The sequence below is a fragment of the Cavia porcellus genome, unplaced genomic scaffold (genome assembly GCF_034190915.1).
Source record: "Cavia porcellus strain 051 isolate PalLab524CR breed Dunkin Hartley unplaced genomic scaffold, mCavPor4.1 scaffold_28, whole genome shotgun sequence".
In the NCBI taxonomy this organism is placed as follows: Eukaryota; Metazoa; Chordata; class Mammalia; order Rodentia; family Caviidae; genus Cavia; species Cavia porcellus.
The window spans coordinates 35,155,992-35,172,946 of NW_026947511.1; the positions used below are offsets into that span (position 1 = coordinate 35,155,992).

At 50.8% G+C, this 16,955-nt stretch overlaps 1 protein-coding gene across 1 annotated transcript in view; it reads right to left on the reverse strand.

Moving 5' to 3' along the window:
* Polr3a (RNA polymerase III subunit A) overlaps window positions 1–16,955 on the reverse strand; it is a 38,573-nt gene that overhangs the window by 12,130 nt on the left and 9,488 nt on the right. Inside the window, exons 10-21 of the mRNA XM_003473812.5 lie at window positions 16,814–16,955; window positions 14,997–15,137; window positions 11,891–11,960; window positions 11,260–11,387; window positions 10,951–11,089; window positions 9,596–9,760; window positions 7,668–7,840; window positions 5,917–6,028; window positions 4,671–4,789; window positions 3,573–3,710; window positions 1,430–1,600; window positions 244–357 (exon numbers count right to left, since the gene is read on the reverse strand). Coding sequence (XP_003473860.1) covers window positions 244–357; window positions 1,430–1,600; window positions 3,573–3,710; window positions 4,671–4,789; window positions 5,917–6,028; window positions 7,668–7,840; window positions 9,596–9,760; window positions 10,951–11,089; window positions 11,260–11,387; window positions 11,891–11,960; window positions 14,997–15,137; window positions 16,814–16,955 — 1,612 coding nt within the window. The remainder of the gene's footprint in view (window positions 1–243; window positions 358–1,429; window positions 1,601–3,572; window positions 3,711–4,670; window positions 4,790–5,916; window positions 6,029–7,667; window positions 7,841–9,595; window positions 9,761–10,950; window positions 11,090–11,259; window positions 11,388–11,890; window positions 11,961–14,996; window positions 15,138–16,813) is intronic.

A 16,955-nucleotide genomic window follows, 5' to 3' on the forward strand; every position in this document is an offset into this window, starting at 1 on the left:
TTGAGCCTCTTAATATGGGAACAGTTGTGTGTTAGTTAAAAAGCAGCCACTACCAGGGCTGGGTGTACCTCAGGGCAGGGCGCCAAGGCCCTGGGCTCAATCCTCAGCACTGCAACCATGAAAACCCCCCAGCACAACAAAAGACCCCAACAACCAAAACCCAACAAAACTCATCAGATGCAGCTGCGGTGCTCGGCACACAGGCCCCTGGCGCCCACGGGTGGGCGGCAGGGCAGTGCATACCTGCAGGAAACTGTCCTGGCAGCACAGGAACTCGTTCTTCTTCATGATGGCCTCAGTGCTCAGGGCCAGCTCGTTTTTGCTGAGGGCAGGCTCACTGGGACACGGGTACACGGCCTGAGGACGGAAAGGAACGGCTCAGGGTGTGGGGTGGGCAGGAGGGGTGGCACACAGGAGAGAAGGTCCTACGGATCTCCCAGCTTACCCACTCGGGCTTTGAGCAGCCTGTCATTTTTCTCCCCACAAACTTCCCACCTTCTCTGCCTGCCTCGATCTCTGAGACAGGGTCCTGCTACGTGCTTCAGGCTGGCCTTGAACTCGCAGTGATCCTCCTGCCTCAGCCTCCTTAGTGCTGGGATTATAGGAATGTACCCTCACATCGGCTTATGCCTACTTTCCACATGAAGGTGAAAACCAGATAAACTGATGCTCCCTCTGTCTTGTGCAAAGACTTCCTCCTTTGGAGGATGCTGTTCCATTATTTTCTGACATCTACCCCAGCCCAGATTGACTTAAAAACGTACACTGTTAAACAACAGCAGCAAACTCAGACATTTCAGAAGTGAAATCGCTTTCACGCCCCTCAAGCTGCTGAAAGTCCTTGCACCTTCACTGGCTGCATATCTTCCTACTGTGAGGCCAGGTCACTGCAGATGGCTTCTCCACTGCCAGCACCACGGAAAAGCACTTCCGGCACATTCAGGGGGGAACTTCCGTATGTGGGACTGCTGGGTCAAAAGGCTCACGCATGTTAATCCAGATCAGTGCTGTCAAACCACCCCTTGGGGGTTGTTCCAATTTAAACTCCCAGGTGAAGGTGTGAAATGAGCCTGCTCTCTGTGCCAGGACTTACAAATTGGTCTGTGGTGTGCCACTAGACACAGACAGAAACAAAAGCCTTACAACTAGCATTTGATTCTTGCCGACACTAGACTTGCAAATAAATACTTTTGGGGGCTGGGGATTTAGCTCAGCGGCATAAGTACCTCGTGAGTTTGATCCCCGGTACCGATAAAAATGAAAAAGACCAAAAAAAAAAAAAAAAAATTTTTTTTTCCTTTGAATACTGAAAATTATGTAGAATAACACAAGGAGAAAAATATTAATTCCTGCTTAGGTGGAGGTGCCTAGAGAATGAAGCTCATGTTCCAAATGGCCACACGACTTTAAAAAGCCTGCAGCATCTTACTCTGATGTTGTCCAGAACCCTCTTGAACTCCAGAGGCTCATCCTTCCCCTCCATGGCCGCAGGGTCTAAACCGTCTCCCCCGTAAATGAACTGGATGATGTCGCCGGTGGAGCTGCGGACCGTAAGGTCGTACTGGGAACAGAGGTCTTCGAGGGACTTGACAAGCCGTCTCTGAAGGAAGAGAGAGCACAGCCACATTACTGCAGCCCACCCACAGAGGGTGACACACACAACTCGGAGTACAGGGGTGCAAGCACTTTCAATTCTTTGCCCACCTAGGGTTCGACCTGAGGACCTGTGCAGACGAAGCTCTACCGCTGGGCCACACCCCCACCAAGGTTATGATACAAAGGGCTCTGAGAGGCTGAGGCAGAGGATTTTAGCTCCAAACCAGCCTGGGCAACACAGGGACTTAGCAGGATCCTTTCTCAAAACACAAAAACTGAGAAAAGGGCTAAAGTCTAAGGCTGTGGCTAAGTGAAAGGCTGTGTGTTCAATCCCCCGGACTTCGATCACGTAAATGCATTATTGAGAATCCCTTTAAATGCCTCCAGACCCTGAGAACACCACCACGGGGAGCACCGGCCCAGCTCGGGCAGGGAGACTGGAAACGCGCTCCAAGCTCAGTGCCCACACCTGGAATTCGTGCAGTGTGAACTGCACTGTTCCCCAACTCTTCTGCCTGACAGATGAACTAAGGCCATGTTTTATGTTTTCAAAACAATTTAAGCCAGGACTCCTGCAGACGTCGATATGAATTACAGAGGGCCAGAAGCAGCCCCTTTCAGCGAAGGGGCAAGAAGACAGAACAGGGATCACACCAGCAGGCGACACCCACGTCCTCAGGCGGGAGGAGCCTGTGGACAGCAGCATCTGGCCACTCAGGCAACCTGAAATCCTCCTCGGGGCAACTAAACCACAATCCCGCCTTGCCAGGTGGACCTGCTCTAGGTTATCACGCTGCTCTGCAGTCACGCTGTCTACTTCAGAAAAGATAAGGACAAAAACCAAAGCCAGAAGCCCTTCACCTCGGGAGCATCTCAGAGGCTGCTGAGGCTCGGAAAGCAGCAGCACAACAAACTGGAGGGGTTTCCACCAGAAGCTGATTATGAGCATCCGCCAGTGCCCAAAGGGCCACAAGAGAGGCCTGGGGACCAGTGTCTGTGACTCCATTTCCATCCCCTCTTCCTTCCTGTGTGCTGGCCATGCCAGTCTCTGGCTCTGCAATCCTGGTCTCCTTATGACAAGGGCCAAGCTTCCACAGAGGGGATGGAAGGACACAAGGCACTGGAAGGAGTTAAAAACATGAAAGACGGTGGCTGGCTGCAGCTCAGTGGCAGCTCTGGTTGCATGCCTGGCACAAGAAAAAAAAAAAACTCACCACACAAGTACACAGGGAATCATGGAGGGAAGATGGAATCATTGGAGACTGAAAAGAAAGCCTTGCTGTGGCCTCATGAAGAACACAGAAGGGATAGTGTTCAGTCCTCGATCACTGGGGGCATGTTTCTGGCAAGGAATAAAACTCAAGTACAGGCTGGGTGAAGTGGCACATGCCTGTAACCCTGGCATTTGGGAGGCTGAGCCAGGAGCACTGCTGTGAGCTCAAGGCCAGTATTGCCTATTATGTAGTGAGCACAAGGCAGCCACATGTGAACTTTACAGCAAGACCCTATTTCCAAAAATCCTTCCAAAATTCTCAAGAAACAAAAATCCCCCACTTTGTCCCTTGCCCCAGTCTGTCACCAAGATGAAGCAGCTTCCTCTCTAATGTTGTTGGTGAAGCCAATGAATGTCTCAATACTGAATGACGTAAAGAGTTGTCAGGTGGGCACTGGAATACTCCTGCCAACTAGAGGATGTGTGCTGTCACTCCCTCTCCACATACTGGGACTCAGGTGTGGAGAGGTTCCGTGGCCTCGTCTTGGACACTCTATGGCACACGCCCCTCTTTAGTGCAGCTTTAGGCTGTGTGACTCCAGCCTGACCTTGGTCACTCGAGGAACACACAATGATGCTGAATACCTAATTAAAACTCTCCCCTTGAGAGAAGGTAAGGTGGAGCTCACTGTGCAAAGCCTGTACATACTGAGCAGCCGAAGCTCCACGCCCTGTCTGCCTGGTGCCAGGCCTCTTCTGTTACCTGCATGTACCCGGTCTCCGCTGTCTTCACGGCGGTGTCCACCAGGCCTTCCCGTCCAGCCATGGTGTGGAAGAAAAACTCGGTTGGTGTTAAACCAGAATAAAAACTGTTGGCCACAAAGCCTTTGGCAGCTGGGAGCTAGGGAGGGAATAAAAGAAAAATCAAACAAAAAAAGAAGGCTCAAGGCCCATGATTCTTTTTTCCCTTTGGTACCAGAGATCGAACTCATGACCTTGTACTTGCCAGGCAGGTGCTTACACTGCTGAGCTAAATCTCTTGCCAAGGTCTACGTTTTTAAAACTCATATAGGGCTGGGAATATAGCTCAGTGGCATAGCGACTGCCTGCCAAACAAGAGGTCCTGAGTTTGATTCTCGGTACCAAAAATAAATTTAAAAAACCCATACAAATTAGAAAATGCCCCACCTTTAGCCTATAAATAGTCAGGCAACGTGTTCTCATGAGACAGTAAGTACTATGGCCCTACCTAAAGGAGATGTGACTCGGACAGATCGGCTTCATTGGGGGCAGGATCACCAGGTTCCAGCAGGATGGCACTGGTGCCAGGGGCAGGTCAGTGGCCCAGAGGAGGAAACCTAAGCTTGGGCTGGCATGTGAAAACAGGGGCAGTGGGGCTGGGGGTTTAGCTCAGCGGCGTAAGCACCTGCCTTGCAAGCAGGCAGTCGTGAGTTCGATCCCTGGTACTGATAAAAAGGAAAAAGACAAAAAAAAAAAAAAAAAAAGAAAACAGGGGCAGTGCAGGGCCTGAGGGCAGCCCACCCGGTTCCCTGGGAAATGACTCTCAGGGGCATACCTGTCTGCCTCTCGAACCCAACCCTCTGCTGCTGATGTTTGTAGGGTTACATTCTGTGACACTGGAAAGGTCCTAAAAGTGGCCTGTAGTGCAGGGCACATGACACTTTGAATGCACTGGTGATCGTACTCTACACTTTAATGGACAGACCCTGTGACTGTGAAATCTACCTAATGAAAAAGCACACGAAACGGTGCAGAGCTGTGGGTCTGGACTGGTCTTTATCCTCAGAGGATTGTTTGGATAAATAGGACTTTAAAACTCCCCTGATCCACTCCTGCTTACCTTCGAGTGTTTTTCAAAATGCGGCAAGGACCTGTTTTCAAAGCCATCTGGCACTCGGGAGCCACTGATGGCCTGCTGTCCCACGCAGGCAATCATCTGTGATATGTTAATGAAGGAACCTGGGGAGAGGTCCGGATTGTAGCTGTCTGCTCCATGCATGCAGACTCAAGGGCTGACACGGGGAGAGGCTCAGCAAGGCCCATGCTCCACGAGCTCCTGGCCCCGGTGCGGTGAAGGACAGAGAGGGACAGGATGGGGAGCTGTCACTCAAGGGGAGGACAGTGAGGGCAGTTGGCCCAGGAGCAGGACCGGGTTGAGGGGAAGCCAGGTGAGTCTCCCTCTCCCTATCTGCTGTACTGCAGATGTACCAGGGCATTGCACATGATGGGCAAGTTTTTCTATTACTGCACTACAGTTCTAAATTCTTTGAAAATTTAATCTTGAGACCAAGTATCCATAAATTGTCGTGCAGGCTTAGGGTTGGGATCCTCCTGCCTCAGCCTTGAGTATCTGTGATTCTAGGTGTGTGCCACCACACATGACCAGCTGAGTCACGAAGAAAGCAGCGGCCATCAAGTTGGCCTTCTGAGGATTTACAGTTTGGACACAAAGGAGGGCTGGGAGGGGGACTTCAAAGTGGGCAGAAGAGCAAGATGCAAAGATGGAGGAATGGAGCCAGGCATGGTGTGACATGCGTGTAATGCCTGTACTTGGGAGGCTGAGGCAGGAGGATCACAAGTTCAGGGTGAGCCTAGACTATTATTGAGTTCAAGGCCAGCCTGGAATACATGGCAAAACAAAACAAAAATACTAAGACAAAACTAACAAAAAACACCCTAAGTGCCAAAAAGACAGAGGAATAGGAAAGTGTAGGGTAGATACCAGGTACGAGGAACAGAAGCAGAACAGAGTAAAAAGCAACAAAGTTATAGACTGGACTTTATCCCTCAAAACCCCACAAGAGGCAGGAGGCTGGAGGCTCTCACTTGAATGCAGCACTATGAAACTCGGGGCTGGGTACCTAAGAAGTTAATTTGCCAGAGGACTAAACACATTTCTAAGACATCCCTAGATTCCTTCTAAGATCAAGACTGCTAACGAATCCCTCAAACCCATAAATCCACCCACGTTATTCCTCCATAGCAGTTAAGCTTCCTAAAAAGCAAAGAATTGAGGAGCCCCTTTCCATGGCTCCCAGCCTGTGTGAAGCTGCGACTCTCACAGCCCACGCGCAGGGGCCTCGCACCTTTAGAGCCGCACAGTGCCATGGTGAGGGGGCTGTTGCTCTTGTCCAGCTCTCGGAGGCAGGCACTGCCCGCGTGGTCTCGGATCACTGACAGCTCCTTCAGGATCAGGGCCTGGGGGAGGGAGAAATGCTTTAGGGTTGTGCTCACTGGCTCTGCAGGTCACAGAGGCTCAAAAGCAAGACGTCAGATTTCCAATCTGTAATGTTTTCAAGCCTTAAATTAAGGACTAAAACCCCCTTGTTTAGACAAATCCCCGTCTTCTACAAAGTTCTGGAACTGGTTTGTAGAGCAAGAAGTTTTAAAGTCACAAAAACTGAAAATTAGTTACAGTCCCCAGAGGAGGCTGCACATGGTACTGTGTGCAGAGCTGCTGGTTAGAGGGATTGCTCCAGTCACTAATGCAACTTGTCTTTTTTACATTTTCTTTTTCTTGCCAAGCACAACTTGAATTTGCATCAGCTGACCATGTGCCGAGGTGACCCAGGGGACCACTTGGGTCCACATGTGTATACACCTATAACCACTCTCACCCAGCTTACCACACTGAATCAGTTAGGATGCACAGCTCTGTTAAAAACCACTCCTGACATATGTCTGAAATCTCAGCACTCGGGGGGCTGAGGCAGGAGGACTGTGGTGAGTTCCAGGCCAGCCTGAACTGTGTAGCAAGATCCTGTCCCCAAATCCAACCACTGGCCCTCCCGAGGCCTTGTGACATTTTCTAGCTAGGTTCTCATAAGCCACACCCACTTCGCCCTTTTACTAAGACTCAGTGAGATCATGGTTGAGCTAACAGTGATCTCCCACGATTCTGGTTTCTCATGCCTCCAGCCACTCAGCTCATTAGGAAGCTTCCTACTGCTTAAGCAGCCACCCATTCTCACTTTGGTAAGTCTCAGAGCCACAGGTGTAGGAGAGGGCAGAAGAGACCCCCAGTCGGGTACTCCAGATTGCCCAGCTGCTGCCCAAGTGCATGTCAGTCTCTTGGGGGTGGCAGTGACTATGATCCACACTGGGGGTGCCTTCAGTTAAGCTGGTTCCAAATGTGAAGGGTGGTGGGCTGGGGATGCAACTATCAGACATGACTTTTCCCTCTCCTTGTGTTCCCGTCTTTCTCTCTCTAGTTTTTTCTTTGGCTTTTTGTGACAAGGTCTCGCTACGCCAGGTTGGCCATGAACTTATTGCGATCTCCCTGCTTTAGCGTCCCGAGAAGTGCTGGGCTTTGAGTCCTGTATAACCACACTTGGCTCCAGCCTCTTTAAGTACCACCCAAATGAGGCACAGTGGCACACACCTGTAATCCCAGCTCTCAAGAGGCTGAAGCAGGAGGAGCACTGCAAGGTTGAGGCCAGCCTGAACTACTAGCAGATCCTATCGAAGTGAGACCATGTTTCACAAATCCAAAAAGACTGTTTGCTCAGAGCTGTGCTGCAGTTTCTATTAAAGAGTGCTGAGCACAGGGAAGGCAGAAGCACTGGGGCCACAAAGGGCCAGGAGTAGGTCAGAATAAGAGCAGCACATGTGGCCATGTAAACAGACGACTTAGAAGCCAGAAGTGATGACCTAACCACAGACCTGGCCTTGTTCACACATGACTGCACAGCGAGACTGCAATGCACGCAGAGCCACTGCCCTGAGTATCCTGCTCCTCTGCTACCTTTTTCCAGGGCTTGTGGCCCAATCCTACAGCTCCCCATGAAGCTCCTGCTAGGCGTGGCTGTGGCGGTCCGGAAGGGAGGGCTGGCCTCACCTCCAATGTCTCCTCGGCGGTACAGCCGGGCTGCTGCTGAAGCCTGCCCGTGTTCAGAGCCTCGATGTACTCGTCGCACTTCTTGTAGCCGGCATTCAGGAGCTCGTACTTGGCCTTCAGCAGGCCCTGGCCAGGGGTGACATCCCCAATCCCAATCGAGAAGCCTCGGTTAGCTGTGAAGAACGGCACACGGGGCAGAAGGGGCATGAGTGCTACTCAGGAAAGCTATGAGAGGGAGCACACACCTGTGCCATCAGCACGCCCACCTGTGGGGACAGGTCCCGCACGGTCCGAGGTCTCCATGCATGCCTGCAAGTGCATGGTACCAAGCCCCGCACCTCCTGTTTCTCTCCTACACACACTTGCCTATGATAGTTTGATTAATAAATTAAGTACTAGGGGCTGGGGATTTAGCTCAGCGGCATAAGTACCTGCCTTGCAAGGAGGCGGTCGTGAGTTCAATCCCCGGTACCAATAAAAATGAAAAAGACAAAAAAAAAAATAAATAAATAAATAAATTAATTAATTAAGTACTGTAAGAAATAAACAGCCAGGCACGGTGGCACAGGTGGTGGCACTGGACATTGACATTTCATTACCTGGTGCCTAAAACACGACCAGATGGCCAGGGACCCATCAGGAAAGATTTTAACATGACAGACAGAAGACAACAAGCACGCTGAGAAAGGAAAATGAAAGGATATGGGAAATTCAGGTAGCAACCATGGTGAAACTGAGTATTCTCTCAGAGGAACCAGAGAAGACACGTCTAAACAATAGAACAAGGCAGAATGCAAAAGCCCAAAACTAACCAACCAGTAGGACAGAGGAAAAAACTCCCACCTACGTGCAAATAAGAAAAAAAGATATGTGTGCCTAAATATATCATAAAAAAATTTTAAACTATGAAAATGTTAAGATAAAAATGAACCTAGACAAAAAGCAACACCTCCCCCCAAAATAAACCTAAAGAAATGTGGACCACTTGCCTGTAATCCTAGCATCTGGGAGGCAGAAGCAGAAGAATCAGAGTTCTTCTGAGGCCCGCCAGGGGCCTGTAGTAAGTTTGAGATCAGCTGAGCAAAAACCAAAATCAAAACCAAACAACAGTACCAAAACAAGACAACAAAGTAGGTAAAGACAAGAAAGTAACAGGGTATCCAGGAGCTCTAAGATGCAATTAAGGAAGTTCCAAAACAGAAAGAGGTGAAAACCAAGGCAGAGATCAGCGAAGGAATAATACACACAGGTGTCCAGAACTCCTGGACCCAGTGCTGCACAGTAAAGGCACTTAGTGAGTGGTGCAGCTCACCTGTAGAGGGCGCAGTTAGCAGGCAGCAGGCCCTGACTTCACTGCCCAGCCTGCAGGGCAAAAGCTTAGCCAGTGCAGAAGGCAATGAACAAAAGACCTGCAGGGAGTGTACTTACTATGAACTTTCAGAATAAGAGCAAGGAGAGAGGATCCTGCATGCCGGCAGGGGGGAATAACAGTTCCAACACAAAAGTTGAACAGCTATATACTTTAACAATTCTCAAAAGCCAGAGTAGAGCAATACCTTCAACAGTCTGTAGAAAAATAGTTTCCAATCTAGAATTTTATACCTAGCGAAACAGCCACTTGTTTATATAGTAGAATAAAGTTGTCGCCCTGGTGTGCAAGTCACATGGTACGTATGTCTCATGCTCAAAGCACAAGCAGAGGAGGGGTCGACCACAGCTCCAGTCCATTTGGGTGACTAGGCTGCACTCAAAGGGTGCGAGGGCCGTGCAACAGCAGCACAGGCCTTTCGAGTCACATGGCCTCATGTGGTATAGCATGGCACTATGTGCTTCTGAGCACCACATTAGGTTCCTCAGTGACACCAGAGAGCTTAGCTGTGGATAGTGGGTGGGGGCCACAATCAGGGGTGCTTGGTGGTGACACTCACACAGGTAGACAGGCGCCAGCCTGGCGAGCCGGGACATGGCATCGGCGGCCTCGTTCTGCCCCCAGTCCCGCAGCAGGATGTAGAAGATGTTGTTCTTGGAGCCTGAGCCCAGGGTCCCTTTGTCCATGCTGCCGCACATCAGCTCGCTGTTCTGGATGGTGACGTCTGCAAGAACAAAGCTTATTTAATTTTGGTTTTCTGAAATAGGATCTCACTAGGTAGCCCAGGCTAGCCTTGAACTTGCAGTGATCCTCCTGCCTCCGCCTCCCCATGCTGGGATGACAGGCATGTGTCACCATGCCTGGCTTACATGTCATCTCTGGGATGTTCCTAGTATCAGAGGAAATCACGTATGGCAAAATGCTTTGCTAACTGTGAAGCAGGCCACTAATCACCTAAAGTCCTGGAGACTAACAGGATGTCATGAGTAGAACAACAACATGAAATTCTTATCCAGAAAGAAAAGAAAAGCTAGACAAGAAGCTAGAGTGGGTGGAGTGGGTGCTTAGCATGTGTGAGGCCCTGGGTTCAATCCCAGCACCACAAATAACATAAAGTACATCTCTATTTGAGGCAGAGTCTTTGCTGACTATGCTGTCAAGAGAGAAAGAGACAGACCGACAGACAGACAGACAAAGACTGTTCTTTTTGCTGCTGGAGACTGAACCCAGGACTTTGTGCATGCTAAGTACCCATTCTACACTCCCAGGAGGTAACTTCCAAAGAAATAAACCTAAGTTAAAATGATGCAGGACAACAGAAATCCTGACCTTCAGAGACTCTCTGCAATCCAGTGCCTCGGCATGAGCCCCAGGGAGTCATCCTTCTCCATGCTCGAGCAGCCCGAAGGCCTGCCCATTAGTGTGGTGTGGTGAAGAGCTTTTACCATAATGGTGTGGCTGGGTGAGATTGCTGGAGACTATGCTTGGGTAGGGCTGCTTTGGACAGACGCAGATGACAGGCACCGAAATCCCCTTCCCGTTAGACCTGGTCTTCATGTTACCAAGCAAACTGGGGGCTGGGGCTGGAGCAGTAGCGTCCACCTAGCATCTCAAGTGAGGCCTTGGGGGGGGTTTGATCTCCAGTACCAAAAAAAAAGTCTTGTGAATTTAGTAGTTGTATCTTCTGAAACAGAGCACAGTTTGGGATCCTATGTGAGCTCTACACTCAACATAAATGGGGACTGACACCTGAGAGAGGATGTACAAGCTACATTTTCCTGAAGGTTAAACTTCCCACCAGAGGCTGGAGAAACCTGGATTTGCTCCCTGTTTCTGGGGCCCAGTGAAGCTGATTCCTGGCTAGCTCTGCAGCCGGTCCTAGGACCCCCGCCCCAGCCCAGCTCATCCACTCACAGGAATCGTTGACGCAGAGGTCCTCGCCCTTGCCGCAGTACTGCTTGCCCTTGGTGCGCAGGTTGGCTCTCACCGGATTGTCATCGCTGGGCCTGAGGATGACGCTGAAGATCTGCTTTCCGGTCCACAGGGTGACAGGCTGAGGTGCAGAGGAGGCCAGAGAATCAGGGGTTGCGGTTGGTCTCGATAGTTCTTTAGGTAAGTTAAGGCGGGCTGGTTGAGACTGCTCGCAGGGCCGGGCCCCACCCAGACACACTGGCTCCACCCCACCATCCACATGGACTCTGACGCATGTCCGAGTGCACACACCTTCAGGATGGCAGGGTGGGGGAGGCGAACTTTGACTTTCTCATCCTTGCCCACCAATATGGAAGCGATTATCTGGCAAGCCTTGGCTCGGTCGAAGAAAGTGTCCTTGAGCGTCAGCAGGTAGGCCCCTAAGACCGTTGCCGGCCAACACAGAGCGGAGAGGGTGAAACCAGGAGGGTCACGGCTTTCAGCCTTAGCATCGGGCTGGATGACCACCAAGAGCCTGAACTAAAACACAGCTAGGGCCGGATACAGGGCTCAGTGGCACAGCGTCTGCCTAGCAGTGGGAGGTTGGGAGTTCAATTCCTGATACCAAAACAAACAACCACACACAGTGGCTCCCTGGCTTCCACCTCCCATTCAACTCTGGGCTCCCTGGGCAAGAACATTTTATTCACTGCTGTACCCAACAGAGGGCCAGACACTGGGCCTGGCCTCAGCCCAGTCCACAGTAGGAGCTCAATGAGCACCTGCTGATTCAAGCCAAATACTTCAAGGAGGATCACAAGCAAACTCAGCGAACACACAGAATTAAATGACTCCAAAGCTCTTCTGGTCCACAGGTATCACCGTGAGCAAGAACCACTGTTAACCACTCAGAGGTGCTTTCCAGAGGGCTTCGCAGACCTACCTGTCAGAAAATCCTGAATAGCAGCAATGAGCGGCTCCCCGTTCCTCGGGGTCACGAGATTTGCTTTTGTCTGAAGGTAAAAGAAGCACAGCCCATTAGCCACGCTTGGCTGCAGGATGCTCCCACTCACCGTGAGCAGATAGCCAGCCTGAGGTGCCGGAGCCGGGGCCTCTGCTCCCAGCTCCCTCATCTGCCCACACCACGGGAGAGGAAAAACACAGCAAAACTGACCCAGGAAATTCACAGCAGCACCCAGAGGAGATTGCAGCAGGGGTGTTTCGGAATTCTAGAAAGACTCTGTAACTCACTTCATTTATTCTTATAAGTAAGTGTACTTCCCCAAACTATTTTTTTACTCTTGTGGATGATAGGAAATGCTGTGTTCCACTGAAGCCAGCCAGTTTCATGTTATCTCCACAATCATGTTAAATTTCTCTCGGTTGAGACATTAAGTTTTAACAACAATTGATTCAATGACAGATTCTAATTCTGTGGGGCAGGGCTGAGGATGTCACCTGCCTAGCACACCAGAGGCCCCGGGGTCCACCCCCAGCACCAGGTGGTGGTGGCGAGGGGCAGAAGGAGGGAGGAAATCTGCCGTGGCTCAGAGCCCAGGCACTCTGATGCTGGGGTGGGGGGTCTTGCTGCACCTGTGGCTTTTCTGAACTCTTTGCTGTCACTCCCTGTGACAGCCACTTCTCAAGCTCCTCCCAGGGTGCTGACACTCAGCTGTGTCGGGGCCAGGACTTGCAGCCGGCTCCTCACCCTGCTGACTCAGGAAGCCCTGTGGTGGGCCCTTAGGTGGTCCTGGGCTGACCCAAGGGTGTGGGTGCAGGAAAAGCCCCATACTGTGGGTCCTGAATGCTGTGGCTCGAACCCTGGTGAGATTCTAAACATGACTTTTCTTATAAAAGTAATACATGTCTGTTATAGAAAGCAAAAAACCAGGTGAGCTAGTGCATGCCTGTGATCCCAGTACCTGGGAGGCTGAGGCAGAAGGATTGCTAGCCTGTGAGTTCGAGGCCAACCTGGCTACAAAGTGAGTTTAAGCCCAGCCTGAACTGCACAATGAAACAACCCACCCCCAAAAAACAAAACAAAGAAAGTCCTATATATGTATACAAGTTAAAACTATGCACAGAATAGTAAAGGTATTAGTGTTAGACTGGAAATGGTACCAAGCAGGGCTGGAGATGTAGCCCAGCGGGTTCAATCTACAGTATTACAAAAACCGAAACAAAAACAAAAGAAACCATGACAAGTGTTGTGTAGGTAGGGATACAAGCCTGAGATATATCAGTTCAGCGGGGCACAGTGGTGCACCCCTGTAACCTCAACATTCTGGGAGGCTGAGGCAAGAGAACCAAAAATTCAAGCCCAGTCCAGGCAACTCAATGACTTACATAGATCTTACCGCTCTAAAAAACTTTCTAAGAGGGGCTGGGGATGTAGTTCCACGCAAAGGCCCTGGGTTTAGTTCGGTGTTCAGAACGTAGGAAGCCAGAGCATCAGAAAGAAAGGCTGAATCTCTACACCTGAGTCCCTGCTTGGGGATATTAGGTTCAGGAGGACAGAGCTCTCTTTCCCAGCACCGTGCTGCAGCAGGGAGCATCAGCCGGCACTGCAGGGAGAGCCTGGCCCTTGTCCCCCAAGACCCCATTGCAGTGATCCCTGCAGTTCACAGCAGCCACTCGTTCCCTGAGTGTGAAAGAAATGGTGGAGTCATTAGATTGCTGTCAGTGTGACCTTTAAAAAGACAGAGAAGCATGCAACAGGCCTCGGGAAGGCTTCCTTTCAGAACAGTTCAGGAGAAGGTAGTGGTGCTTAAGGGCTCTTCAGTTACTGGCAAAGCCCCAGCAGGGCACCATCTCCCACTTGGTATGCAAGGTCGGTGTTGTTACGCCTTTTTAGCCAGGAGGGACTGGGGACTGAACCCAGGGCCCTAGCACTGACCCACATCCTTGGTCCTCTTGAATCTTTTGAGACAGGGCCTTACCAAGCTGCTGAGTTGCCCAGACTGGGCCGACTCATGAGCATCTTGCCTTAATCTCCTAGCGTGCTGGGATTACACGTGTGCAGCACCACATCTGACTGGCATTTTTCTCAGCCACGGTCTCACTATATAGCTCAAGCCTGCCTCAAACCCACCTTGGTCCTCCTGCCTCGGCCTCCTGAGTGCTGAGATTACAGGCTGCGCCACCACACCCAGCTCATTGTTTCAGAGCGGGTCCTCATGTATACACACTGTATTTTATCCCACAAATCCATATTATAGGTCAGAAGATACCCTTATTCTCCTAAAAAGCACTTGCAATGACTGTGGGGGATGAGGTGTCACTTTGTAGGCCCAACCCCCTCTAACCTGCAATTTACAATAGCCGCCCTGGTATGCGAGAAGGAGGTAGAATAGGAATGCCTGTTCTTAGTGAGCCCTCACCCTCTGGAATCCATACTGTGAGCTGGCTTTGTTTTGCAGAAGTCTTGAGGAAGTGGCTGGCCACCCTTTGTGACACTAACAGCAGACAAATTAACAACATTCTTGAGCTAATGAATTTCTTCCTGGGCTAGAGAGGTTATGAGAACTGGTTGTGATTATTTACCTCACTTAGATAGCTTTAGAATAAACATTGTAGTCTGTCACGTTGTAGCTTGCCACAAAGAATGCCTTTTCACTACTTAATTATCTGGGCTCTGTGAACTGATCGGGTTTACTATATATGAATCCTAAAATAAAGATTGTGCGTACAGTGCAGTGCAGTGCAGTGTAACGCGGTGCAGACAGCAAAGGTGTCTCTCCTGTCTTTCTTTTCCAAGCGCTGTACCCCCCGTGTCCCGACAAGGCGTGCGTGTGTGTTTACCTTGCCCGGAGTTCAGAGTGCCCTAGACACTCACGACAAATGACCACTATACCTTATTACTATAACTTCTAAAGGAGACTGTTCAAAGGCTCAGAAGAACAAACAGCTCCCGCCATGACACCCCAGGCAGCCAGTGGCCTCCAGAACAGCACAGCCAGGCTCCCGGGCACTGTCAGCAGTGCTGCTTCCACACAGGCCACTACCCTGCCCTTCCTTCCCCAGCGCCACCCTGGCCTGGCCCTACCTACCCCCATGAGAACCAGGGCCTCAGCTTTGGCTTCTTCCGTCTGGGGAAGGTGAAGGTTCATCTCGTCGCCATCAAAGTCGGCATTGTAGGGGGTGCAGACGCACTCGTTAAACCGGAAGGTGCGGTGGGGCTTCACCCTGGCCTGCGGGGCACCAAAACCAGCGGGGACAGGACTTAGTGCACAGCGGGAGGCCCCTGTGTCACCACTTAAAAAACGGCTACCCAGACAACTGGACTTTCGATGAAGGCCGTGCATGTCTCACGGGCTTCGTGGTGACACATGGGTCACCTCTGGGCTCACACAAGGTACCCTTTATTAAGGCAAACCAAGGCCACGAACATTACACTATGAGGTGGATGCAGACGCGGGAGCTGGGGTCAACAGCTCCCAAGGGCCACAGGGTCGCAGTTTTGAGTACCAAAAGTTTCACTAGAGAAGGCAGATTAAAGTGCAAAGCTCAAATAAATCCCCGAGTTTATAAGGAGAGAAAGAGAGAGTGAAAACAAGTCAGAAACCCAAGCCGGTCTGGCTGGAAGTCAGGGAGCAACAAGCTTTTCATCTCTAAAATGACAGTAAAGGAAAGGAGGTGGCCATTTACGTTGCACTCCTGCACAGACCGAAGCTCTGGGCAAGCAATGAGCCCTGATGCTTCCCAGCACAGAGAGGACATCTTGCAAGACTTCGGGGGACACATAGGAAAGGGAAGAGAGTACAGAACTGGGGTTCACCTCACAGACCTGTGGCATCTGAACTTCTGCCTTGGCGTAATGAAACTGGGGTGGCTGGAGCACAGGAGCCCCCTCAACAGAGGGGAGCACATGGCACCCTGGGGTCTCCTCCCCAGCAAGCAGCCCCTGATCTGACCTTTCTTCACACTGATTCCAGCTCGCAGGAGGAAAGAACCGAGAGGCACCTATATGCCACACACGGTCACAGGCGGGGGGACAGAGCTGCACTCCAGGACAAAGGAGCTGGCTTCTTCCACGGCGACCATGAATTATGAAAAGGAAGGGGGGTTTGCTGGGGAGCAGCAGGCTGAGCCCCATCTCCAGTGAAGGCAGTGGGCACACATTGCACCCTGACTCTGCCAGTCTCATGAGAGAGCTCAGCAAATCTGCATAAGGACTGGAGAACACAGCCACTGAGGAGTGGCTGTGTGTGTGCAGGTGTGATCAGGACCTGGGTGACACACACTGTTCCTCACAGGAGTCAGAGGAAGACTCACAGAACACTAGGCAGGGAGCTTGTCACGGAGAACGTGAAGAACAAAACGGGGTGGAGAGTCTCCAACACTTTGCATATGAAAGATAGAAATACAGCCCTCTATTCTTACTACTCTCCTATCTGTTTTTTCTTTTTCTTTTTTTGTTTTGAGACGGGGTCTCACTCTATTATCCAGACTGGCCTTAAACTCGCTGTGTAGAACAGATTGGCCTTGGAACTCAGGGCAATCTTCCTGTTTCAGCCTTCCTAGTGCTGAGATTATGGGCATGTATCAGCATACCTGGTCTTCTGTGTGTATTTGAAACATTTCAAACAGCCCCATTTCTATTGAAAATGCCCGAAAGTGCAGGAGGGGAAGAGGACGTGAAAAGCATGAAGAAGTGTCACCTACATGTGCCAACTCCACACCAGGAATATAATCATCATGTACTGCAAACATGTGCTAATAAAAAATAAAATTACAAATAAGCCAGGTGTGGTAGCATACGTCTGAGATCTCAGCACTCGGAGGCTGAAGCAGAGGATTGCTGTGAGTTCGAGGCCAGTCTGGGCTTCACAGTGATGACAAAAGCAAAGAGCGACCTCACACCCACCAGATGCGCCATGATGCTCAACTTGTGCAGCGAGGGCTGCCGGTTGAAGAGCACCACGTCCCCGTCGATGAGGTGCCTCTCCACGATATCACCGAACTTGAGCTCCTGGGCCATCTTCTCCCGGTTTCCATATTTCAGAAAC